We start from the raw sequence: 27,998 nt of genomic DNA, 5'->3' as shown, positions 1-27,998 counted from the left end.
GTCCTTCTCCCCTAGCAACGGTCGTGAAGGAAGTGGTTGGTGCAGTCGCGGTCTGTGCGCCTGCGCGGAGGCGCCGCCTGCTGACGTGGAGCTAGGTCCCGGAGGCCGAGACCGGCACACCGCGGGGTGCGGGAGAGCCGCTTGGCTGGTGGAGCCGCGGCCGAGGCCGGGATGGCGGCGCCGCTCGCTCCGCGCGGGGGAGCCGGCGTTGCCGGCCAGTGCTGGTTGGTGTTGCTGCCGCCCCTGTTGCTGGCGCTGCTGCTAGCGCGGTCCGCGGGGGCCCTGGTGGAGGGGCTCTACTGCGGCACGCGCGACTGCTACGAAGTGCTGGGCGTGAGCCGCACGGCGGGCAAGGCGGAGATCGCGCGGGCCTACCGCCAGCTGGCCCGGCGCTACCACCCCGACCGCTACCGGCCTGAGCCTGGCGACGAGAGCCCCGGACGGATGCCGCAGAGCGCGGAAGAGGCCTTCCTGCTGGTAGCGACCGCCTACGAGACTCTTAAGGTGAGATCTGGGGACGCGGATTGGCAGCGAGGACTCCTGGCCGGCGGAGCAGGGTTCTCGGTGACCCCGGCTCCGAGCGGGGCCACCGCCACGACCCCTAGGATGTTCGGGATTTCCTACGTGGCAGTGCGAAAGAACCCACACGCGCGGGTCATTGACAAAGATGGGAACCCCCTCGGGTCTTGGAGGACAGCTAGCCCTTTCCTTTTTGTGACAGTTTCTGTTATGCAAAGCCTTGGGTATATTACAGTTTAGTGAAAGCACTTTAAAAACTTGCAACTCACACTTGGAAAACAGGGTGATTATTATTACCAAGATCTGAAATAGAATATAGGAAAGGTCTCCAATATTGAATGACTGTGATGGCGCCAATTTGACATAACTAGATTTCTGGGGATGGTATTAAATGTGACATTTTAGGGGCATCTGGGTGGCTCAGTGGGTTGAGCGTCGGACTGTTGGTTTCGGCTCAGGTCATGCCTGATCTCAGGGTCGTGAGATCAGGCTCGCTCTCAGTGGGCAGTCTGTTTGGAATTCTTTCTCTCCCTCTGCCCCTCACCCGGATCTCTCTCTAAATAAATAAATAAAATCTTTAAAAAAATAAAAATAAACGTGACATTTAGCTTGGGTTTAAGGACTTAGGAAAACACTAAGAAGAACAATGAACAAGCACTCAGAAGACCGGATATTTGACTCTTGGCTCCTATACCCCAGTATGACCTTGGATAGTGACTTAATATGTCACAGTAGCTGTCTCTTCATATGTAAAATTAAAGCCATGATATCTCCTCACAAGGGTTCAGTCCTCAATGAGAATTGAATAAATGTGAGAAATCCCCTATACAGGACCTGCAAATGCATACTTAATGATTTGGGGCTCAAGACTCAGAAGTTCTGTCAGGAAAAATTTTGTGAATATGGGTGTAGTCATTTGACAAAGGTATTGTCAAGTCCTTTGGAGATGGGGAGATTTACCCTATTCCTGTTTTCTTCTGCTACTGCAAAAATCAAACCATATAAGGAATCACAAAGTACAAATCATATTTGATAGAAGCGTTACTGCTTCAAGGGTCCCATCCTGCTAATGTAACAGCAATTGTAGTTGTAAGGTGTTTCTTTCTAACTTTTTTTTTTTTTTTTTTGAGGTGAAGTTTTCCATGTTGCTTTGTAATCTGTTTTTAATGACTATTTCTAGTGGGTATACTATAATTTAACCATGGATTATTCATTCAGAATAGCTTTCCAGAGCTGAAAATACTGAATCAGGGACCTAATTCTTCATTCATGCTTTCCAGAGCAGTTTATATAATATGGATTCCTGTTAATGAGTATGCCAAGTTCACTGTATTCTCCCTAGCATTGGTGAGATTTAATTTTCACTGGCAGTTGACTGAAGAATGGGTGGGGACTAGGGAAAGTGCAGACACCAGAGGGTTAGTTGCTTATTATTTAGGGTATTGAGGAAAGACTTCAGAAAAATGGGAAAGAACTTCTCCATCCAGGGAAACCCAGCATCTAAAGTCCCAATCTCTGTTCTTCTGCAGTGAAGAAAGGTAGTCCTCCAGACAAGCAGCCAGAAGGCTCTGGTGACACATAAGGAAGCCTTGGGAGGATGGAGAACTTCCAGAAGACAGGGCAGCAGAAACTCTGGCAGCTGCTGCCTTTTTTGGGTTTGGAAATGGGTGGGTTTGGCATGAGAGTGGTGAACATGTTAGTAAGATATGAACCAAGAAAGACAGACAGTAGAGAAATTTTGTTGGGAGGAACCCCAACACTCTATTCTTTTTTTTTTTTTTAAAGATTTTTATTTATTTATCAGAGAGAGAGGGAGTGCGAGCGCGCACAGGCAGACAGAGTGGCAGGCAGAGAGAGAGGGAGAAGCAGGCTCCCTGCTGAGCAAGGAGCCCGATGTGGGACTCGATCCCAGGACGCCGGGATCATGAGCTGAGCCGAAGGCAGCCGCTCAACCAACTAAGCCACGCAGGCGTCCCCCAACACTATTCTTGCCATTTTCTCGAAGAGACAAATTTGGAGGCTGATTTGATGAATCTGTAATGGTTGCCTCTAAAAGTTTCTTCCCCTAAAGTCTAATACTGATTTGTCAGTGAATAAAAGCTTGATAAAATAATTTGTCCACTTTGGGGCAGTTAAAAACTGGTATGTCTGGAGAAAGTAACATGTTTAATCTTGATCCCAATAAGAGGTTTACAGAACTACAAATGTCTCTAAGCAGGAAACAAAGATTGGAGTTACACTGATGGAGGAGAGAGTGAGAGAAAATGCTATAGTTTCCTCAGCTCCATTCAGTGTTACTGTCAGAGGAAAGGGATGTTTGGGGATGGTCTGGACCCTTGAAAACCAGACCTGAGTTCCATGAAAGCTATTTTAAAGTTACAGAGATGGACTTCTAAGTGGAACACCTCCAGAAACTTTATTGTTCAGACTTCATTGCAGATGCTCTCTCCTAAAATGAGGAAAAGGACTTTGATTTGCTGTATGTGGAATTTATTAAAAACAAACAAAGTGGTCAGATTTTATTTCTGTCATAATGGAAAATTATGAGTAAGCTGCCAGAGAATATCATTTCTGGATAAGAGATCTAATGAACTAGAGTAGAGATCTAATGAACTAGAGTCATCCAGTTTGGATAGCCTCATCCTTCCAAATTATCCCCTTGAGGCAATGAGGATATAACCACTACTTTACTCAAATTATATCTGTAGGCTAGAATGAGGGCAAGAAGTCCATGTGGCCTTTGCTAAGAGCAGGTCAGATAGAATAGTGGGAAAAGTTGATGAGTTCCAATGGCTCTGGAATGGAGATACAGAAGCCTGTATGGAATTCCACTATCATCTCATGGATGTAGCAGATGTCTACCTGGGGCTGCTTCATTTCTGTTTGCTATTTTTGTTTTATGCTATATCTTTCTCCATAAAGAATAATAGTAAGCCCTGTGAAAGGTGTACTTAATCTAAAGAGCCAGCCAAAAAGGAGGGAGGGACGCGGGAAGACTATGTTATCTTTCATAGCCATGTGCAATTATTGCTGGCAGATGGAAGAAGAAGCCGATTTTATATTTTGTTTTGTAAAGTGCACAAGTAGATTCCATTTCTGGAACAGTGTATCCAACAGAAATTGTTCCTTTTCTTGAACTCTGAAATAATTTAATTGTAAATTCACTGGAGCTGAGAGTCTTCTTTTTCCCTCCCCCCCATAGTTTTTTTTTTTTAAGATGTATTTATTTTAGAGAGAGAGAGCATGCTCACGCACATGTGCACATACAAGCGGTGGGGGAGGGGCAGAGGGAGAGGGAGAGAGAGGGAGAGAGAGAATCTCAAGCAGACTGCACACTAAGTGGAGAGCCCAATGAGAGGCTCAGGCTTACAACCTTGAGATCACAACAGGAGTCAATGAGTATGAGGCTCAACCGACTGCACCACCCAGGTGCCCCTACCACCATAATTTTTTTACAATCTTTTAATTTCTCTTATTAGTTTGTTCAACTATCTTAATCTTTTTAATGTATGTGATATAAGAAACTATATTATATTTTCATTATAACCTTATGGTGGTATGCATCAAAACTTCTAATAATCAAGGATCTGTGAATGTTGATAATACATGTATCACCAAAATGGGACTTTATATTTGTGAAATATAGTGGATTTATGGCTCTGAGGTTTTGTTGGTCAAATACATGCCTCTTTGAGAGAGAGAGGGTTTTGTTTTGTTTTGTTTTTGATGATGGTTGTTAAAAAAGTACACTAACATGATTTAAATACAGTTGGTGAAACAAGAAGATATTATCACACTTGATCATTGTTATTTTAGCAACACAGATTCTACCTGTGCATAGAGAGATTGAGGAAAACCAGAAAAAGAAGGATGGGGAATAATGGAAGGCAAAGGCCTGGTCAGATGCTTTCATCAAGTCATGCTTAGTTCATATTCTCAAGTAACTTAAAATTGCAGTTCTCAGCAGCACTTTAAACCATTATGATTTCACACACTGCTTTATATTTGCTTCATAATGTAAGCAAAGTTAAGACAATGAAATAGTATTTAGTGTATTTGACTACTGGGGATTCAGGGAATTCGTGGACTTTGGAAGTTAAGTAAATGGACTCTCACTTGCTGTGTCAACATTAGATCTTTTTATGTGGATATAGCACTTATCACACTGCATTGTAAATACTGAGAAGCCCTCCCCTCTCCACTAAACCATCTCCTTGCCTTTTTGTTTGTATATCCATGGCACCTAGCCCAGTGTCTGGCACATCGGATAATGAATGTTTGTTAAATGAAAGACTGGTATCTGGAGATAGATTCAGTGGATTTCTGACATTTTGACATTGTTATGTGAAGCCTACTTTGGCATTTTTATCCTAAATATAGTTTTAAAGAGTGGTACAGATAAAGTAAATTGGATGACTATGAATGAAAAATTCCCACATGAGAGAAAAATTGCCTTCTATTTTTAAGGAGAAGTTCTGTTTTGTTTTGTTTTGTTTTTTAAGTGAGAACATTGATCCTTTTTGAATACAGATAAGAGTTGGATGAAGTAGATGAAATAAGGATGGCCTGGAAATCAACAAATGATGGAACAGGTGGAAAGAATATACTTAGAACATGGGAAAATAGACTAACAGCATTTTGTAAAATCACAAAAGAACAGAAAAAGTCTTGGCAGTATTACTGGCTTGAAGGTTATCTGATAAGGTAACGTAAGTAGTGAGAGCCTTTTACTACTCTACCCTTGTCTTGGCAGGGAAGTCACAGAACACTTTAGTTTCTTTTTATCAGCATGATTGATGTAGCAGGCCTTTAGCACTTATGAAGAATGTGGCACAGGGTGGGAGGGGGGTGGATTCTGAATGCCCGGCCCTTTTATGTTACTGTTCATTGTTCCTTCCTAGTTTATTCTACTCAATCCTTTCTGTAACTGGTACTGAGGTGGGCACTAGGGGAGGAAATCCTAACAATCAAAAGAGCACAGTTCTTCCCTTTAAGCTTTTAACATAACAAGAAGACAAATACTTATTGTTCGGTTATTATTTATTTAAGTTATATAATAAAGATATATGTAGATTATATTACAGCACTGAAAGGATACAATTATTTCTTCTTTGGGGATTGGAGAAGGTACTCTTTGGTCTGGATCTAGAACAGTCATTACAGGTTGACAGTGAAGGGACATTTCTGGTAGAGGGAAAACTTGATCAACAAAAACATGGAGACATGAATGTGCAAGACTTATCCAGGAATAAGGTGTAGTTTCCTGCAGTATTATATAATAGTGAGTGTTTTCTCTACCAGTGATCACTTTTATTGTATTTCTCCCAAGGACTCTTTGTTTTGGGGAAAAATAGCTAACTGAACTTCTTAGTATTACTGTTTCTTTTTCAGCATCTATCCAGATTAATCATTCATAGTAATTGGGTATTTGTAAAAATAATAAACATGTAAATTTCTATTACAGTGTGATGCTGATAAACAGAGAAATTAAGTAAACTTGTTGGCAGATGGTTTTCATTTCACATGTCAACTCTGATTGGTCATGACTCCCTGAAACATTTGCAAAGGTTTTGAGTCCTGTCTGGGTTTAGTGGAAAAGATGAGATGATGGATAGTGATTTCTCCCATGGGCCCAGAAGAAGGGTGTGGTACTTTATGTACCACACCTGCTGTTTCTGCTGTGAATCCAAAAGTGCTCTTTATTTTTTACTGATAACGTAATTTTAGCTGTTATTCCCTACTTAGGGCAAAGGTTGAACTACCAAAGGTAGTTCTGTGATGACACATGATGTTATCAAGAACCAATCAGAGCTTCTGATTAACATAAAAACTACTGAGTTGATATAATTCTGGCCAGAAGCTGAGCACTTGAGATTTTAATTTAGCTTGTGGGGATTTATCATAGATAAAAGAACATTTTGAGATATTCACAGCACAAAAACCTTTACTGCATTTTTCACAGCTATTAGAGGATCTAGTACTTCTAGGTTAGAAGCCTGTCAGGTAAATGGTAGGGAAAATGTTTCAGGAGACTGGAACATAGTTTGGGATCAGTTTGATGTTTGATGAACAACCCTTTAATCTGTGTTTAAGGGTTTGAACTTTATGTATTGAATAGTGACCAGATGTTTTAAAGTGGAGAAATAACACAGTCTGATGTTTCTTTCGGAAAGAAAATTCTGGTAGCAATATTGAGAATGGGCTTGGGAAGGTCGGAAGGTTCTTGTCTGAATTCATTTCCACCATTTTCTGGAATCTCAGTTCCTCTTTGGTAACTTGAAAACCTCTTAGTTGGTGTATTTCAATTCTTTTCGCTTAATTTTGCTTCTTTTAAAGCTACAGTCACACTTACCTTCTCTTTTTTTTACTCTGGGCCATCTTCACTTCATCTCCTTATCTTTCCAAGAAGGTATTGTAGACTGACGTGTACCAGCACACATAATGGAATTGTTCTTAAGGCGGATAGTGTGTTCTAAGTGTTAGATTTGAATGCTGCTCTTCATTTCTCCCTCCTGGAACTATCTGTGGCATTTGACTTTGTTGGCCATGTAGCTCTTTAAGCTGCTCTCCTTTGAATCCCTCAGTGTTATTCTTTCCTGTTTCTCCTATCTTTCTAGTTGTGTCTTTTCAGTCTTCATAGTCTTCTTTTCTTCTCCCTACACCTTAAACATTGCTTTTCCTTAGAGTTTTGTCCTTTGGGTATTCTTTTCTTTTTGTTTTCCAAGTTCTTCCTAATGAAACCCAATCATATCTGTGACAACTCTAAAATCTGTGTATTCTCTAGGTTCATATTTTCAGTTGTGGTCTTATTTGTGGCACAGCTACCTAAAATTAAATGTTTTGGAAATCAATCTTGTTATGTTTGTTAAAGCATAACCGAGGAGAGAAGCAGACTCTGCACTGAACACAGCGTGATGTGGCACTAATCTTACCACCCTGAGATCATGACCTGAGCCAAAATTAAGAGTTGGACACTTAGGGACGCCTGGGTGGCTCAGTTGGTTGGACGACTGCCTTCGGCTCAGGGCGTGATCCTGGAGTCCCGGGATCGAGTCCCGCATCGGGCTCCCAGCTCCATGGGAAGTCTGCTTCGCTCTCTGACCTTCTCCTCGCTCATGCTCTCTCTCACTGTCTCTCTCTCTCAAAAAAAAAAAAAATCTTAAAAAAAAAAAGAGTTGGACACTTAACTGACTGTGCCACCAAGGTACCCCTGTCATGAGAATCTTAAGAGATTACATACATATGCTTTGGGGCACAGAGTAATATGGTCCACACAGTGATTATAATTAGAAAATTTCAGGGCACCTGTGTGGTTCAGTCAGTTGAGCATCTGCCTTTGACTCAGGTCATGATCCCATGGTCCTGGCATCGAGTCCTGCATCAGGCTTCTTGCTCAGCAGGGAGCCTGCTTCTCCCTCTGCCTGCAGCTCCCCCTGCTTATGCTCTCTCTCACTCTCCCTCTGACAAATAAATAAAATCTTAAAAGAAAGAAAGAAAGAAATGTTAATCCTCAATATGATTGGTTGTTTAACTCCCTTGATCATTAAGTCTTACTTATTATACTTTATAGTCTCTAAAATCTCTTTCTCCCTCATTCTCCTCTTTACAATATTGTCAGAGTGAACTTTCAAAAAATAAACACACCTACTCAGTGCTATTGTTCTCATTCTTTAAAACATTTCATTTTTGAACAGCACAGACAACACTGTAGCACTTTAGGATGGCATATAATGTCCTTTCTACAGTTCTTATCCAAACCAGTTTTTTTGGCCACATTTAGTACACCTTTCTTCCTGAATTTCCCTAGTGCTCAAGCTTCAGTGAATTCATCCTATTCATTGATGCTTCTGTACTTTAACACTTGCTGTTACCTTGGTCTGGAACAAGGTTTAACTACATCGTACTTGCTTTTCAGGATCCAGTACTCGTTTCTTCTCTGCTGTGGATCCCATTACCAGTTGATCTCAGGCAGGGTTAGTTAGTCCTTTATTGTTTAGCACATCAAATTGCATTTTTCTTGCTTGTTAGATTCTTCTAGGTGGGAAAGTTCCTGAGACCAGGACATTATCTTATCTTTTTATTCTCCCTTGAGTCTAAAACAAGACTTAATGCCCTGCATAATTATTTGAATTGGAAATAACTAAGTTTTCTAAAAGCTCAAGTAACCAAGTGGATGGTGATACTCTACTCTTAACTGAAACATGGAGGGACAGATTTGGGTTTTGAGCATGTTTACGTTGAGATATTTATGTTACATTTAGGAAATGCTTAGGAGATAGTTGAAAATAGGACACAGGAAAAACAGATCTGAGTGTCACTAGTAATTAGGTGATACTGCAAATCATGGAAATTGTTGAGGCCACATGTAGATAGAAGAGAAGACATATGAGAAATAGTTCCACTAGTGACTAGGGTCAAGGAACAAGAAGAGAAATAGAACTGATGGCAGTTAATTTTCTTCCTCTTTAATAAGATGTAATGGCTTGGAAATAAATCTAGGGAAACAGATATTATTTTTTTAAGGATCATTTATATATATGTATTTCTTTAAAAATGGGGTTATTAAATTTTCTTTAAAAGATTTATTAATTTTTTTTCTTGAGAGAGAGAGAGGGTGAGTGAGTCGCAAGCAGACTCCACACTGAGTGTGGAGCCTGATGGGGGACCAATCTCATGATCCTGAGATCATGACCCAAGCCAGAACCAAGAGTTGGTTGCTCATCTGACTGTGCCACCCAGTCACTCCAATGGGATTAGTACATATTTTTAAGAATGAACAAAAGAGAGGGAATTAAGATAGTGGAGGAGTAGAGGACCCTAAATTTGGTCCCTCAAACAGCTAGATAGTTATCAAATCATTCTGAACACCTGCAAAATCAACTGGATATCTGAGAAAAGAAATGCTCTTCTACAGATAGGAAAGCAATCACTTTTTGCAAGGTAGGAGATGGTGAGACTTGAATCTGGGATGATATATTGGAGGCTATGATGAAGAGGAGGGAGCTTGCTTAAGAAGGCTACCACAAAGCATTATAAGCAGTGGAACACAAATTCAGAACTTTTAGAAGCCTGCTGCAGTGTGGTAGTCCCTGGCTTAAAGGTGCCTAGGTGGCAAAACAGGGCAGAATCCCAGGTGGGAGTTTGGTGTCAGGATCCCCGGAGTCACAAGAAGAACAGGGTTGCCTGAGTGTGACAGGTTTCCCAGGTACAAGAGTGGGGAACATGGCTGAAAACAGCAAGTTTAGGTGCTGGCTTTCTGTTCTGGGTTGCCATAAACCCAGGAACGGCTACACAGTTGTGTAGCAGCTCTCTTGGCTGGTGTCAAGCAAAAGGCAGAAGCATGATGGGAGGAATAGCACAGGTCTGTGTGACCAGAAACTGTCAAATGTGGAGTTTTGAAACTCAGTGGCGTGCCTGGGATAAAAATGCTTGATCCCAGGCCGGGTGAATGCAGAGTTCAGACAGAAACCAGGGAGATGAGAGTGATTGACTGCTTTTCTGTGAGAGCTCATTGGTCTGAACTTTCAGCTCCAGGACTAGAGAGCAGGATGCTGCCATTTTTTCCCCACCCATCAGTGCTGAAAGCCTTCAGAGAGCAAAACAGTGCCACATAGTGGAACCCAGAGCAGCTTGTGCTGAGCCTGGGCCCCTGGCAAGGGAGGCACATTTCTACTAGGGCAAGGCATTTGAGAATCAGTGCAGTAGGCCCCTCCCCCAGAAGATGACCAGGAACAAGTGGCTTGCACCAAATTTACTGATCATAGATGGCTACAGCTCTTGGGGGAAATAGTGTATAGCATTTGTGGGTTTTTTTTTAAAATTCTTTAGTCTTTCAGTATCCCTTTCTTGTTATTATTTTTTCAATTTCTATTTTTTATATATGTATATATATTTTTTATTCTTTGTTTCTTTTCCTTGTATTTTATTTTTGTGTATATATATATATATGTGTGTGTGTGTGTATGTATATAAATTTTCTTTCTTATTTTGAGATCTAGTTTCCTTTAACAAGCAGACCAAAACACACCCAGGATCTAGTGTTTTGTTTTATTTTTTTGTTTCTTATTTGTTTTTCTTCTTGTTTTTGTTTTTTTCTGATTTATTTTGTGTGTGCGTTGTTTTTTTTTCTGTTGTTATTGTTATTCTTATTGTTGTTTTTCTCATTCTTTCTTCTATTCTTTTCTGGACAAAATGACGAGACTGAGAAATTCCCCCCAAAAGAAAGAACAGGAGGTAGTACTCACTGCCAGGGATTAAATCAGTATGAATATAAGTAAGATGTCTGAACTAAAATTTAAAACAACTATTATAACGATACTAGTGGGCTTGAAAAAAGCGTAGAAGACACTATAGAGCCCCTTACTGTAGAAATAAAAGAACTAAAATCTAGTCAGGCAGAAAATAAAAATGCTATTACTGAGATGCAGACCCAAATGGAGGCTATAAAAATGAGGATGAAATAGACAGAAGAAAGAGTCAGTGATGTAGATGATAAAATGGTGGAAAATAAGCTGAAAAGAAGAAAGAAAACTACTGGATCTTGAAAGGAGACTTAGAGAATTCAGTGATTCCATAAGTGAAATAATATCCAAATAATAAGGGTCTCAGAAGATGAAGAGCAGGAGAGAGGGGCAGAAGGTTTATTTGAACAAATTAGAGCTGAGAACTTCCCTAACCTGGGGAAGGAAACAGGCATTTAAGTCCAGGAGGCACAGAGAACCACCCCCCCTTAAAATCAGTAAAAATAGTTCAACACCTCAACATATAATAGTGAAGTCTGCAAATTTCAAAGATAAAGAGAAAATTCTGAAAGTAGTTTGAGGCAAGAGGCCCTTAATCTGCAAGGGAAGAAACAAAGCTGGCAACAGACCTGTCCACAGAGACCTGGCAGACCAGAAAGGACTGGCATGATATATACTCAATGTGCTAAATGGGAAAAATATGCAGCTAAGAATACTTTATCCAGCAAGAATTCAGATTAGAAGGAGAGCTAATGAGTTTCTAGGACAAACAAAAACTAAAGGAATTTGTGAACAGTAAACCAACCCTGCAAGAGATATTAAAGGGGATCCTTTGAATGAAGAGAGAGCCCTAAAGTAACAAAGACTAGAAAGAAACAGAGACAATGTACAGGAACAGTGACTTTACAAGTAATACAATGGTAGTAAATTCATATCTTTCAATAATGTAAATGGAGTAAATGCTCCAATCCAAAGACACAGGGTATTAAAATGGATAAAAAAATAAGACCCATTGATACACTGTTTATAAGACATTCAATTTAGACCAAAAGACCCCTCCAGAGTGAAAGTGAAGGGTTGGAGCACCATTTATCATGCCAGTGAATATCAAAAGAAAGCTGGAGTAGCCATCCTTATATCAGACAAACTAGAGTTTAAACCAAAAACTATACTGAGAGATAAAGAAGGGCACTAGAGCATAATAAAAGGGTCTGTCCGACAATTGTACATATTTATGCCCCTAACGTGGGAGTAGCCAAATATATCAACCAATTAATAACAAAATTAAAGAAACTTACTGATGATAATACAATATAATAATAAAATAATAATGTCTGTCATAGCAAAAGATAGATCAGTTAAACAGATCAACAAGGAAACAAGAGTTTTGAATGATACACTGGACCAGGTGTATTTAACAGATATAGTCATCCTAAAGCAACAGTATTCTCCTCGAGTACATATGGAACATTTTCCAGAACAGATCACATGCAGGGCCACAAATCAGGTCTCAACCAGTGCAAAAAAAAATCCAAGATTATGCCATGCATATTTTCAGATCACTATGATTTAAAACTTGAAGTCAACCACAAGAAAAAATTTGGAAGGACCACAAATACATGGAGGTTAAAGAGCATCCTACTAAATAACGAATGGGGGGTGGGGAGGGGGTGCCGGCATGGCTTAGTTGGTTAAGCATATGCCTTCGGCTCAGATCATGATGCCAAGGTCCTGAGATTGAGCCCTGTGTCAGGCTCCCTGTAGGGAGTCTGCTTCTCCCTCTCTTCCCTACTCATGTTCTCTCTTACTATCTCTGTCGGTCTCTCAAATAAATAAATAGAATCTTTATTTATTTATTTTAAAAAGGTTTTATTCATTTATTTGACAGACAGAGATAGGCTGAGAGGCAGGTAGAGAGAGAGAGAGGAGGAAGCAGGCTCCCCGCCGAGCAGAGAGCCTGATGCCGGGCTCTATCCCAGGACCCTGGGATCATGACCTGAGCCAAAGGCAGAGGCTTTAACCCACTGAGCCACCCAGACGCCCCAATAAATAGAATCTTAAAAAAAAAGAATGACTGCGTAAACCAAGAAATTAAAGAAGAATTTTTTAAAAATGCACAGAAGCAAATGAAAGTGAAAATACAACAGTTCAGAACCTTTGGGATGCAGCAGAGGTGGTCCTAAGAGGGAACTATATAGCAACACAGGCCTTTCTTAAGAAACAAGAAAAGTCTCAAATACATAACCTAATATTACACTAAAAGAGCTAGAGAAAGGACAGCAAATAGGGTGCCTGAGTGGCTCAGTCAGTTAAGTAACTGACTCTTGATTTCAGCTCAGGTTGTGATCCCCGAGTCCTGGGATCAAGCCCCAAATTAGGCCATTAGGCTTACCACTCAGCAGGGAGTCTGCTTCTCTCCCTCTTCCTCTGCCCTCCCCCCTCACATGTGTGTTCTCTCTTTCTCTCTAATTAAACAAACAAACAAACAAAAAAACCCCACCAAAAACAGCAAATAAAGCCTAAATCCAACAGGAGAAGAGAAAGAATAAAGATCAGAGCAGAAATCAATGATACAGAAATTTAAAACCTGTAGAACAAATCAGTGAAACTAGGAGCTTGTTCTTTGAAAGAATTAATAAGATTGATAAACTGCTAGCCAGGCTTATCAAGAAAAAGAAAGGAAGGACCCAAGTAAATAAAATCATGAATGAAAGAGGAGAGATCACAACCAACATCAAAGAAATACCATTTTAAAAAACATATTATAGGGCAACTATATGCCAACAAATTCGGTAATCTGGAAGAAGTGGTTCATTCCTAGAAACATATAAACTACCAAAACTGAAACAGGAAGAAACAGAAAATCTGAACAGAACCATAACCGCCAAGAAAATTGAAGCAATAATAAAAAATCTCCTAAATGATCTCAGGGTCCTGGGATCGAGCCCCGCATCGGGCTCTCTGCTCGGCGGGGAGCCTGCTTCCTCCTCTCTCTGCCTGCCTCTCTGCCTACTTGTGATCTCTCTCTGTCCAATAAATAAATAAAATCTTAAAAAAAAAAAAAAAATCTCCTAACAAACAAGAGTCCAGGGCCAGACGGCTTCCCAGGGGAATTCTATGAACATTTTATTTTATTTTATTTTATTTATTTATTTTTAAGATTTTATTTATTTATTTGACAGAGAAAGATCACAAGTAGGCAGAGAGAGAGGAGGAGGCAGGCTCCCTGCTGAGCAGAGAGCCCGATGCGGGACTCGATTCCAGGACCCTGAGATCCTGACCCGAGCCGAAGGCAGCGGCTTAACCCACTGAGCCACCCAGGCGCCCCTCTACGAACATTTTAAAGAAGAAATAATAACCAGCTCTTCTGAAGCTGTTTAAAAAAACAGAAATGGAAGGAAACTTCCAAACTTTTTCAGTGAGGCCAGTATTACCTTGATTCCCAAACTAGACAAAGACCCCACCAAAATGGAGAATTACAGACCAATATCTCTGATGAACATGGATGCAAAAATTCTCACCAAGATACTAGCCAGTAGAATTCAACAGTACATTAAAAGGATGATTCAGCACGACCAAGTGGGATTTATTCCAGGGCTGCAAGGGTGGCTCAGCATCAACAAACCAATTAACTACATTAATAAAAGAAAGGAGAAAAACCATATCCTCTCAGTAGATGCAGAAAAAGCATTTGACAAAACTCTTGATTAAAACTCTTCACAGTGTAGAGATTAAGGGTACATACCTCAATATCATAAAAGCCATCTATGAAAAACACAGCAGATATCATTCTCAATGGGGAAAAACTGAGGGCTTTTCCCCTAAAGTCAGGAACACAACAGATTTGTCCACCATCACTACGGTTGTCCAACACAATACTGGAAGTCCTAGCCTCAGCAATCAGACACAAAATGAAATAGAATGCATCTGAATCAGCAAAGAAGTCAAACTCGCACTTTTCCCAGATGACATGATACTCTGTGTGGAAAACCCAAAGACTCCACCCCAAAATTGCTAGAACTCATACAGGAATTCAGCAAAGTGGCAAATCAGTTGCGTTTCTATACACTAACAATGTGACAAAAGAAAGAGAAATCAGGAGTCAGTTTCATTTACAATTGCACCAAAAACTATAAGATAACTAGGAATAAACCTAACAAAAAGGGCAAAGAATCTGTACTCAGAAAACTATAGAACACTCATGAAGGAAATTGAGGAAGACACAAAGAAATAGAAAAATGTTCCATACTCATGGATTAGAAGAACAAATATTGTTAAAATGTCTATGCTACCTAGAGCAATCTATACATTCAGTGCAATCCCTATCAAAATACTACCAACTTTTTTCACAGAGCTGGAACAAATAATCCTAAATTTGTATGGAACCAGAAAAGAGTCTGAATAGCCAAAGGAATGTTGAAAAAAGGAAACCAAAGCTGATAGCATCACATTCCGGACTTCAAGCTATATTACAAAACTAAAATCATCAAGACAATGTGGTACTGGCACAAAAACAGACAAATAGATCAATGGAACAGAATAGAGAACCCAGAAATGAACCCCCAACTCTACGGTCAACTGTTCTCCAGCAAAGTAGGAAAGAATATCCAATGGAAAAAAGTTTCTTCAACAAGTGGTGCTGGGAAAATTGGACAGTCACATGTAAAAGAATGAAACTGGACCATTTTCTTACACCATACAGAAAAATAAACTCCAAAGGGATGAAAGACCTAAATATGAGATAGGAATCCATCAAAATCCTGTCTATTAAAAATTTGGCGTTTTTTGGAGTTGCTGCCCAGCAAGCAGCAACTCTCTGACCTTGGCCATGGCAACTTCTTACTAGACATATCTCCAAAGGCAAGAGAAACAAAAGCAAAAATGAACTATTGGGGTGGGGGATGCCTGGGTGGCTCAGTCGTCAAGCATCTGCCTTAAGCTCAGGTCATGATCTCAGGGTCCTGGGATCGAGCCCTGCATCGGGCTCCCTGCTTGGCAGGAAGCCTGCTTCTCCCTCTCTCACTCCCCCTGCTTGTGTTCCCTCTCTTGCTGTGTCTGTCTCTGTCAAATAAATAAATTAAATCTTAAAAAATGAACTACTGGGACTTCATCAAGATAAAAAGCTTTTGCACAACAAAAGAAATAGTAAAACTAAAAGGCAACCTATGGAATGGGAGAAGATATTTGCAAATGACTTAGCAGATAAAGGGCTAATATTCAAAATCTGTAAAGACCTTTTTGAACTCAATACCCAAAGAACAAAAAATACAGTCAAGAAATAGGCAGAAGACATGAACAGACATTTCTCCAAAGAACACATACAGATGGCCAGTAGACACATGAAAAAATGCTCAACATCACTTGGCATCAGGGAAATACCAATCAAAACCACAATGAGGTATACCACCTCCCACCTATCAGAATGGCTAAAATTAACAACTCAAGACAGAGAGGATGTGGAGAAAGGGGAACCCTCTTACACTGCTAGTGGGAATCCAAACTGGTGCAGCCACTCTGGAAAGCAGTATGGGTTTTCTGTGACAAGTTAAAAAAAGAGATACCCTACAACTAGTGATTGCACTACTAGGCATTTATCCAAGGATACAAACAATAATTTGAAGGGGCACATGTGCCCCAGTATTTATAGCAGCATTATAAACAATAGCCAAATTATGGAACGAGGCCGCATGTCCATCAGCTGATGACTGGATAAAGATATGGTATATGTGTGTGTGTGTGTGTGTATACACATCTCCACTGGAATATTACTCAGCCATCAAAAAGAATGAAATTGTGCCATTTACAATGATGTGGATGGAACTTACTTATTATGTTAAGTAAAATAAATCAGAGATAAATACCTATGATTTCACTCATATATGGGATTTAAGAAACAAAGTTGAACATAGAGGAAGGGAAAGAAAAATAAGATAAAAATAGAGAGGGAGGCAAACCATAAGAGACTCTTAAAGACAGGAAACAAACTGAGGGTTGCTAGAGGAGAGGTGGTTGGGGGTAAGGGGTTATTGGGTGATGGGCATTAAGGAGGGCACTTGTTGTAATGAGCACTGGGCATTATATGCAAGTGATAAATCACTAAATTCTGCCCTGAAACTAATAATATAGTATGTGCTAACTAAATTGAATTTACAGAATTTTTTAAAAATGTACAAAATATTATTATATTTTCATATATTTTTGATTCCTGGCCTTTAACATCCTAAAATGGTTTCTACTATCTGTGTAACTGAAAATTTTTACTGTAAAGGTGGCTGCAATATCAAATTATTGCAGTTATGTATCTGAGATCAAACAGTTCATTATTTCTTTCAAGGGCAAGAACGTAATATATTTTTGCCTCTGGGGAGGGGGGAGAATGATCATTTTCCTAAGAGAAGGAAGGATTCAGTGCTTTCTTTGCTTGTGGGTTTCCTCTTGTTCACTTTTGATCTAGATATTGGTGGTTATGTTCCAGTCCTCCTGCATGTGCCCACAAGGATTGGGAGTGGAGTGGACACCAGCAGAAGCACCATTTTTTCCTGTAGACATTAGAAACAAGGAGCTTTTTGCCCTGCTTGTCAAGGCTCAGGACAGAGAGGAGGAAGAAACAAGTATAAAGGTTTTGGTTTTGGAAAGAAGTTGGAATCTCCTGACCCTGGGACCTTAAGATCCACAAAATTGCTGAAAGAAAAAGTACTACCTTATTGAAAGGTAAGACATTAAACTGTTTTAAGCCACAGTAGCATGTTTTCATAAGCTGTGAAATCAAGCAGTCATATCCGCTAAGCCAAGGCTTTTGTGAAATAATCACCCATCCAGCCTTCCTGGTGAGATAAAGACCTGTATGGCTCAAGGGATGTTTATAGTGAGGGAAAGCCTTTATAAAATTGTACTCATTTTTTAAATGACATTTACTGAATGCCAGGCACTGTGGTAGGCCTTGGATATACAGAGATTAAAGTGTCAGTCACCCTACCTATCTTCCAGAAGTTCTTATTCAAGGAAAAGACAAAAAACCTGATGATTACAATGTGATAAGTGCTATAATAAATAGGTCACATCTGTAATATAAGAGTGGTCCAAATCTGAAGCAGTAATGTTTGTGTCCTAAAGGATTAATGGAAGCTCATGAGGCTGGAAGAAAGGGATGGATAGAGGTAGAGAGAGTTATATGTTTAAAAACATAGGTATGAAAGAGTGTGCTGTATTGTAAGAACACACCAAATTGCAGAAATTACCTGATGTTTGCTGTGGGGCAGAAGAGGGGCAAGTGATGAGATGTTGCTAGGTGAGAGTGGATTAATTATGGAGGTCTTGTTGGATGCTAGGGAATTTTTAGCTACTTAATAAGCCGTGGGGCAGCACTGAAGATGAAAAAAATTGTGGGACTACCTGAGTTTTAAAAGTATGTGCCTATAGCTCTCATTGGGGTCCCAGTCTCTTGTCTTGTCTTTTTTGCTAATATTCCTCTATCCTTGTGTTCTTACTAGATTGATTCTAAACTTTGTAGGTTACTGGAGAGTAGGATTTTGATTTAGACTATTGAGAACTAACTCTCCAATTTGTGCCAACCTTGAACACTTTCCAAAGTGTATTATGCATGTCTCAACCTAAAATCATTTTCTTCATTCTGGAGAGAAAGCTGTAAACCCAAGAGTAAAGATGATGGTTAACTAATGCTGTAACAAGGAGGTGGCCAACTCTTCTTGTCTTTAAAAACAAGATCAGGGACGCCTGGGTGGCTCCGTTGGTTGGACGACTGCCTTCGGCTCAGGTCATGATCTCGGAGTCCTGGGATTGAGTCCCACATCAGGCTCCCAGCTCCACGGGGAGTCTGCTTCTCCCTCTGACCTTCTCCTCGCCCATGCTCTCTCTCACTGTCTCTCTCTCTCTCTCAAATAAATAAATAAAATCTTTAAAAAAAAAAAAAAGATCATAAATTTATGGTAACCCCCCCCCATGGAAAAGAAAATCATCCTAAGAGAAGTCAGACTTGATCCTGAAATCTTCTGCGGGAATTAGTTAATTTGAGGACTTATTAGAGGGTCCTGGTTGCCGGAGAGACGCCAGACACAAGGTACAGATTTTGAAGTGGCTGTTTGTTCAAGTGTTAGTTGACCATCCTATTTTAGAGGAGCTCAAGACTTAGTAAAGTAAGTCACACATTTAGGGACCAGGGAGAAGATAGTGACCCTAGTGGAAGATCTGGGTGAACTGTTCGAATAGGGATTCCTGCATTCTGTGGATTGTGACCTTTACTAAGATAAGGGAAAAAAGAAGGAAGGATATTATTATTGGATCTGTGACATTCACATAGTAGATTTTAATGACATTCAAATATCTTGCTGTATACTTTAACCAGAAGGAATACAGTCAGGTTGGGCAGTTGGCTCTGTATAGATAAGGATGCTGGAGATCTGCTGGAATCTGATATCAGTATGGCAGTTGGTTTCAAAACTACATGTAATCTAGTTGGAACAAGGAGAAGAATCGTATTTGAAGAAATACATTTCAAAAGTCATCTGCTAAGATTGGGAAGCTGAATTAAAAGTCACAGATTCTAGGCCAAAAGTAGAACATTTCTATAAAATTAATCCAAAAAGCAAAAACTGGAGGGAAAAATTGAAAAATTCTTAAAAGAGGTCTTGAGGTACTCAAAATGAGATACATCACGAGTTGTAGGCTTTAGGGGCGCCTGGGTGGCTCAGTGGGTTAAAGCCTCTGCCTTCAGCTCAGGTCATGATCCTGGGGTCCTGGGATCGAGCCCCGCATCGGGCTCTCTGCTCAGCAGGAAGCCTGCTTCCCTTCCTTTCTCTCTGCCTGACTCTGCCTAATTGTGATCTCTGTCAAATAAATAAATAAAATCTTAAAAAAAAAAAAAGAGTTGTAGGCTTTAGTCTTCAGAGCTATCTGTGACCTATAAAGTTTCTGTCTGTCCTATAAAGTTTTACCCTCTTTAGGTTAGAAGCTCTAAAGTATGATAATTGCTTATAGAAAGAATAATACATTGACATTTGAGGTGTGTGGCAGTTACCACAGAAAATCTTTTTTGATAGAAAGGAACAGTCAGGGAGTAAATTTGAAAATGATAACCGCCTGAGCTCAGCCCTCCTTATATAACAGTTCTCATACTGACCCTCTAAATAGTGCTATGGAATAGAATTTAAATATATTTATATTTAATTCTACTAGATACTAGTTTATCTAGTTTGAAATTCTAGTCAGAGGTAAAAAATATTATGAATGTACTGAACCTAAGAGAATTGTCATTCAAATTCAGAGGTTTTTTTTTAATTTTTTAAAAAAATTTTTAGGGGCGCCTGGGTGGCTCAGTGGGTTAAGCTGCTGCCTTCGGCTCAGGTCGTGATCTCAGGGTCCTGGGATCGAGTCCCGCATCGGGCTCTCTGCTCAGCGGGGAGCCTGCTTCCCTCTCTCTCTTTCTCTGCCTGCCTCTCTGTCTACTTGTGATCTCTGTCAAATAAACAAATAAAATCTTTAAAAAAAAAATTAAAAAATTAAAAAAAAATAAAAAATTTTTTAAAAATTTAAGATTTTAATTATTTGAGAAAGAGAGAGCATGTACAAGGCAGGGGAGGAGCAGAGGGACAGAGGGAGAAACAGGCTCCCTGCTGAGCAGGCAGCCTGACACAGGGCTCAATCCTAGGACTCTAGGATCTTTACCTGAGTCAGGGCAGACATTTAATTGACTGAGCCCCCCAGGTGCTTCCAGAATTCTTAAAAAAAAAAAAAAAAAATATATATATATATATATATATATATAATTTATTTATTTATGAGAGAAAGTGCGTGCGCACAAGGAAAGGAACAGAGGAAGAGGGACAAGCAGACTCCATGCTGGGTGCAGAGCCCGAAATGGGGCTCCGATTTCAGGAGCCTAGATCATGACCTGAGCCAAAACCAAGTCAGGTGCTTAACTACTGCACCACCCAGATGCCCCACAAATTCAGAATTCTTAGTAGAAAATATATGATTTTAATGGTACAGAAGAGATTTTGTCATTAGCACTGTCATTATTTTAAATCTAAGAAACTGCATGTTGGAGGATTAGGTGGTCTCTAATAGACCTAAGAGCCTCTGTCTGTGGTAGGGAAGCACTAAGTGTAGATTTTGAAATGCCTTTAGTTAAATATTTGCAACTTTATGAATGTTGAATACTTCATCCTAGAAAGACATCCTCTAGGTTAAAAAAGGTTTTTTTAATTTTCCTAATGATTTATAGTATACTCCCTTATATAAGAGTAAAGAATTTGTTGTGGTTTTACTCTTAACATTTTTTGAACAAAGAAAAAATGGGGGTGCATGGCTGGCTCAGCTGGCTGGCTATAACGTGCAACTCTTAATCTCTGGATTGTGAGTTCAAGCCCCACATGGGGGTAGAGTTTACTTTAAAAAAAAAAAAAGACAAAATAGGTTTCCTGTGTGACCAAAAAAAAAATCAAATCACGACCCAATTTAATTGTTCTTCAGTGTATGTAGTTCAGTAAGAGATTGGCATTTATCCCTATTTAAAATTAAAGGTTTTAAGAAGTGTTTTATTTGTGAACACTCAGAGTAGCATTTCAGAATGCTGTGATTTTTTTTTTTCAATGTGTTTGTATGATTAAGAAGTATGTATATGTTAGTTTATTTATGAGCTGGGCTGTGACAGTGTTAATAATAGTATTATAATATGTGTTATGTATTTGTAATGTGTTTTTGTATAATGTTGCCATTTGATATTCAAAACACTAAAACTAGTAGAGCAGATACTATCTGTTTTACAAAGGAGGAAGAGTGAGGCTCAGAGAGGCTAAAAATACCACTTGAAGTCACAGAGTTAAACACTTACCATTATACTGCATCAAGGCTTCTTTGAGATGAGCATAATTCAGTTTTATAGGCACAGACTGGCTTCGTCTGCATTTTATTGTCTTAATCATTGCTTTTAACAGAAAACTTTCTACACAAGGCTAGAAAAGAATTGTGAATATCTGTAGTAGAGACAAACATTTGTTCCTATCAACAATTTTTTTTAAAAGATTTAATTTATTTATTTACTTGACAGAGATCACAAGTAGACAGAGAGGCAGGCAGAGAGAGGAAGAAGCAGGCTCCCTGCCGAGCAGCGAGGCCGATGTGGGGCTCTATCCCAGGACCCTGGGATCATGACCCAAGCCGAAGGCAGAGGCCTTAACCCACTGAGCCACCCAGGTGCCCCCCTATCAACAATTATTGAGAGAAGGTATCAACATGTTCTGAAGTTACAAGAAAACAACATCCTTATTACCACCATAACACTGGCTAAAACGGCATGCTTAATAGTTATTAAAATGTTTTTCTTTTTCCAGGAGGACTAACAATACTTACGAATTTGGAGAGATTACTTTTATTATGGTTATACCTAATATGAGAGTTCTAGAAACCAGTTAATATGTGCTTTTGAAGAGTGGTAGGGAATTTTTTGATTCTGATAGTTTCACTTTTATTCAGATTAATCGTACATGGTTATAAAATTTTGTTTTAGCAGATTATAAATTATGGCCATTTTCTGAAATACCCGATGAAATTGGGTATCTTGTTATTTTACAGGATGAAGAAACACGAAGAGATTATGACTACATGCTGGATCACCCAGAAGAGTACTATAGCCATTACTACCACTACTACAGCAGGCGCTTAGCCCCTAAAGTGGATGTTAGAGTTGTGATTTTGGTCAGTGTATGTGCTATTTCAGTGTTTCAGGTGTGTATTGATGGAGGTGTGTGTCTGCATGTGTGTACTTGAATGCACATTGCCTAGTGCTGGTTATTAAAAGTGAATTAGAAGTACCTTTCTGGGGGGCGCCTGGGTGGCTCAGTGGGTTGGGCCGCTGCCTTTGGCTCGGGTCGTGATCTCGGGATCCTGGGATCGTGTCCTGCGTTGGGCTCTCTGCTCAGCGGGGAGCCTGCTTCCCTTCCTCTCTCTCTGCCTGCCTCTCTGCTTACTTGTGATCTCTTTCTGTCAAATGAATAAATAAAATCTTTAAAAAAAAAAAAAAGAAGTACCTTTCTGTAAAATTTTACCTGTACTTGAGGCTACTTTTTTTTAGACTAGAAAAATAATCATTTATTCAACCAACTTACTAACATTGGAATCTTTGTCAGTGGCAAATCCAAGAAATTGATGAATAACGTCATTATATAATAAGAAAACCCAACAAAGATCTTTTTCTCATTGTTTCTTTTAGAGCATTTCCCTCCTAACCTGATAATATTACTTTTGTAGGACTTTTCAATGATTGCCCATTATATTTGTGAAAAACCTGAATTTCTTAATATGACCTGACAAGTCTTGGCCCCTATCCACCAAATGCCAGGAAGTGCTTGCCATCACTGTAACAACCAAAAATGTCCCTTGCATTTCCACTGCCTGCTAAGGGCAGTTTTGCTTTGGTTGAAACTACTGAAATAAATTAAAATATTAATCTTTGATGTTGTTTTAAATGTCGCAAAAATTTAACTTCAGCTTGAAATGAGTTTTTCCTACTGTTAAATTAACCACAGCTGTCATGTCTTATTTTAGAGGAAAAGAACATGTCAGGTGACTAGAATGAATCAATTTGCTAGTCTGAAAAATGCTTCTCTAGTTTAATTCCCAGAAATAGGATTCACTTTATATGACAAAAAGAATTACTATTGAATACTAAGGTTGTGCATTTTAAATATATCTGCTTTTGCAGGAATATTTTCCTTTCAAAGGGGAAGTAGGAATAATTTTACCTTTCTGTTTTAGATATAATACCCTGGTAACATTTTTTCCCCCTAGTCCTAATAGAGTGCTACTATAATATTTCAAGATATTATTGGTGTAACTGCAATATTCTTTTAGTAAAACAGCAAATGAAATGTGGAAATATGAAGAATAGGACGTTTCCTGACAATTAATGAAACCCTTTTTGTATGTTTATCAAATAAGTTATGTGTTTTCCAGTCAAATGAGTTCAAACATGTTAGAATCCTTTACTTCAGAATATGATGAGCATTAACTGTATATATTGAGATGGTTTAGGGAAGAGATGGGAATAAATATAGTTGCCTTAGTCTATAGCCTGTGATTTTTCTTCTTTTAAACAAGTTCCTCACTGGCTAGTTTTGCCATGTAACTCTTCCCCGCCCCCCCCAGAATGTAGAACACAGTCTCACAGTCTTAAAAACAAAAGAAAGATTTCTTAATGGTGATCTAGGGAAAGCCAAATGGTAGATTTGAAGTCATAGATGTGATATGATTCTATTGATTTATCACCTAATCTTGAGTATCTCCTTTATGAATTAATGGCTTTTGGCCTAGCTTAGGGCTTACCTGATTTATCCAGCTTCAGGTCCCATGTACATGTGGGCATTATTCAGGTTTATCTTTTACTTACAGAGAAAGAAGATTGAGGTCCCTATTTTTTTAAATTAAGTAAGCTCTATGCTGAATGTGGGGCTTAAAATGATGACCCCAAGATCAAGAGTTGTATGCTGTACTGACTGAGCCAACCAGGCACCCCTTGAGGTCCCTGTTTTTAATCAGAATTGCTTTGGGTAGGGGGGATGGTGTTCACCGGGGTGCACTTTGATAGTAAAAATGACCTATTTTTCTTTGTTAAATATTTCAGTTTTTCAGCTGGTGGAACAGCTACGACAAGGCAATCAGCTACCTAGCCACAGTGCCCAAATATCGTATCCAAGCCATGGAGATTGCCAAGCAGCAGGGGTTACTCAGAAAAGCCAAAGAGAAGGGCAGAAACAAAAAGTCCAAAGAGGAAATTCGTGACGAGGAGGAGAATATCATAAAAAACATTATAAAAAGTAAAATAGATATAAAGGGAGGCTATCAGAAACCCCAGATATGTGATCTTCTCCTGTTTCAAATTCTCTTAGCACCTTTTCACCTGTGCTCATACATAGTCTGGTATTGTCGGTGGATCTATAATTTTAACATCAAAGGTAAAGAATATGGAGAAGAAGAAAGGCTATATATCATACGGAAATCCATGAAGATGTCGAAATCTCAGTTTGATAGTCTAGAAGATCATCAGAAAGAAACTTTTCTTAAACGAGAGCTCTGGATAAAGGAAAATTATGAGGTGAGTAATTATTTGCTGGAGTTTTCGTGTCATCTTACTTATGAAATTAAAATTTGGTGTAGGAGAAGGGATTACAGAAATGCACTCCACAGGGGCGCCTGAGTGGCTCAGTGGGTTGAGCCGCTGCCTTCGGCTCGGGTCATGATCTCAAGGTCCTGGAATTTTAAAAAAAAAGAAAAGAAAAGAAATGCACTCCAGTTTCTGAAACCCAAGATTTAAAATTATGAATAAAGGTCTTATTTTTATTGAAAGTGTGATTATATTTGGTAGTGGACAGTAAGTTTTTAACCTGTAATTTGTCTTAAAAGATGAACTTCCAATATTTTAACTGACTCATGCTAAAAATCTTAATGATGGTCTAATTTGTTATGTTAAACAGCAGTGGGATAATAATGTATGATTGCAAGCATGTCACAACAACTTTCTATTAATTGCTCTAATTAAAATTTGTTCTTTCCCACATTTTCTTTCAGTCATATAAACTTACAGGAGTAAGTTTAAGCTACATGTAGTTTTAAGCTCCAGGGATTAAAAAACAAAGCAAACATGGGAATAAGGGAGGGAGGAGGACATGGAAATGTTGAAATAACTTCATTTCAAAATAGAGCACAGATGCTTCTGTATAATAACTAACTTATGTATGAAAGGTTACTTTTATTTTCTTAAAAATGCCTCTAAAGTTTGGGCAGTTTAATAAATGTTATATTCTATAATTGTCAGCTATACCAGTTACCTTGAGGTGATCAGCTGCTTAGCTGAAGTCTTAAAGGAACTATTTATCTCATCACAATGATATTATTTTAGGTTTTGGGCAGAATTAATTGGCTAATGTATTAAAGATAAGAATAAAGCACAGTGATGAGGCACCTGGCTGGCTCAATCTGTAAAGCATGTGACTCTTGATCTCAAGGTCATTAGTTTGAGCCTCACATCAGGGTAGAGTTTATTTAAAAAACAAAACAAACTTTAGGGAGGGTACATGCTACGGTGAGTGCTGTGAATTGTGTAAGACTGATGAATTACTGACCTGTACCCCTGAAACAAATAATACATATGTTAATTTTAAAAAAATATTAAAAAATAAAAAGAATACAGTATAGTAAAATCTTCTTAAGAAATCTGAATATATTTGTGTTTTTAGTTTCATAGACATTCCTTTTTATATGTGGTATCCTAAATAGGTTTTACTGAAAGTAGAGTACCAGTTGGAATTATATTTAAGTAACTTACTATGAATTGCCGGAATGTTTTGGCAAGTAGATATAGTTAGCCTGCTTGTAATTAATGTAAAAATGGAAGGTAACATACTACTTTGCTCCTAAAGTACTTGAAAAGTTTTCTCTTAAGTAGGGTAAACAGCCCAGTTCACAAAACTGTATTTTTCATGGAGTACTATCCTGAATTATCATATTATTCTATGAGGTGATCTTAGTCATTACTTCCCAAAATTTGGAAGTAAAGTCATTTCTTTCTAAAATTTGATGAAACTGGTTATGAAAACTTGTCCATTTAGTTTCATCTGACTTCCACAAAAGTTACAGAAATGAAGATTTTCTTTGTCCTTAACCTGTGTGGTTTGTTAACCCTTTTTGGGAACCTTAATAAAATATTTTGAAAAACCAGTAATTATCTTTGAATTTGGAGACAGTTGTATACATAAGGTCATTTTATTCCTTGGTTAGGATCAACAAATACTGAAAGTCATTAATTTCAGAGCACAAGGCGCCTGGGTGGCTCAGTGGGTTAAAGCCTCTGCCTTTGGCTCAGGTCATGAACCTGGGGTCCTGAGATAGAGTCCCACATCTGACTCTCTGCTCAGAGGGGAGCCTGCTTCCCTTCCTCTCTCTCTGCCTGCCTCTTTGCCTACTTGTGATCTCTGTCTGTCAAATAAATAAATAAAATCTTTAAAAAAATTTTTTTCAGAGCACTATATTAAAGGAATAAAGTGTGATTCTTTAAGATTGAACATTAGTTGTAGAGAGAAAATGATTAAACTCAGTTGATGTATGATGTCAATGAGGAAAGGAATATATTCTTAGGTTACAGAAATCAGTGACAAAAATTACTAAGCTCTTGTCTTTTTTTTTTTTAAATTTAACACCGAATGTTAAGGTGCTTAACTGCTTAGTATTTTTAGATGTATGGTCTTCAGAAGACAAGTCAGTACATTCATAGGAAACGTTTACCTAAAGTTATATTTGAAAAATGTAAATATGCCATAAGATAATGACAAATGTTTCCCTTTGGGTAGTAAAGTCATTTAGTGTTATTTATATGTACAGGTTTATAAACAAGAACAAGAGGAAGAACTAAAGAAAAAATTGGCAAATGACCCCAGATGGAAGAGATACAGGAGATGGATGAAGAATGAAGGGCCTGGACGGTTAACGTTTGTGGATGATTGAGGATTGCTGGAATGCTACTATGCCAAACCTTAATTGTGATATTTTCATAACTGAATTATTTTAGAAATGAATCAACTGCTCCTCAGCAGTACTTAAAATTCCTCAAATATTTGATTAAACAGAATAATGTAGAAATTTAAATTTTCCCTTAAAACTTTATACATAAGACATTTATTATGATTGTTCAATTTTTATAATCTATTTGTGGATTTTGTTAAATGATCTGACATGAAGATTTACTTGTTGCCATTTAAAATTTTTATATGTTTAGTTAAAAGATTTGACATGAAAATTTATTAGATACCATTTAAAATTTTCACGTGTTGTTTATTCTTTACAAGTGATTCCTTATTCTTTGTAATAGTGCTACATTTTTCTGCTTCCATGGCCTCTAATATTTTCACAAAACATAAAAAATTCTAATTACATTGTGTCTTTAGACACGGACTTCTTTGGCAAAATGATTTCAACTGTCATGTCATCTCATTATAGTCATTCTAGGATTGAAATATATTCAAAATATCTCTCTAGGAGAGTCTTCTGCCAGAATGTGCTTATACTATTTTTCCCCGTCATAATATTCTTAATAAGATCAGAAACTCTCCAGGAGAGTGAATCAACCTTCATGTCCTTGTAGGATGATCTTGATTACAGTCATTATAGGACTATAACTGTATTCTCGAACATTTTTTCCAGAAGAGACCTTAAAAAGGTCTTTTGTACCAC

The 27,998-nt window shown here is 38.6% G+C and overlaps 1 protein-coding gene across 1 annotated transcript; it reads left to right on the top strand.

Moving 5' to 3' along the window:
- The first annotated feature begins 105 nt into the window (after window positions 1-105).
- On the top strand, window positions 106-27,589 carry LOC122917351 (dnaJ homolog subfamily C member 25). The gene is made up of 4 exons (XM_044265139.1): window positions 106-504; window positions 22,350-22,502; window positions 24,397-24,867; window positions 27,150-27,589. Exons 1-4 carry the CDS (start codon window positions 172-174, stop codon window positions 27,270-27,272), a joined length of 1,080 nt encoding a protein of 359 aa, XP_044121074.1. The 5' UTR covers window positions 106-171; the 3' UTR covers window positions 27,273-27,589.
- Window positions 27,590-27,998: the final 409 nt, after the last annotated feature.

Source organism: Neovison vison, chromosome 9 (assembly GCF_020171115.1).
Source record: "Neovison vison isolate M4711 chromosome 9, ASM_NN_V1, whole genome shotgun sequence".
NCBI classification, from domain to species: Eukaryota; Metazoa; Chordata; class Mammalia; order Carnivora; family Mustelidae; genus Neogale; species Neogale vison.
Note: the sequence above shows the minus strand (reverse complement) of the source record. Positions and strands in the feature narration are given on the sequence as shown.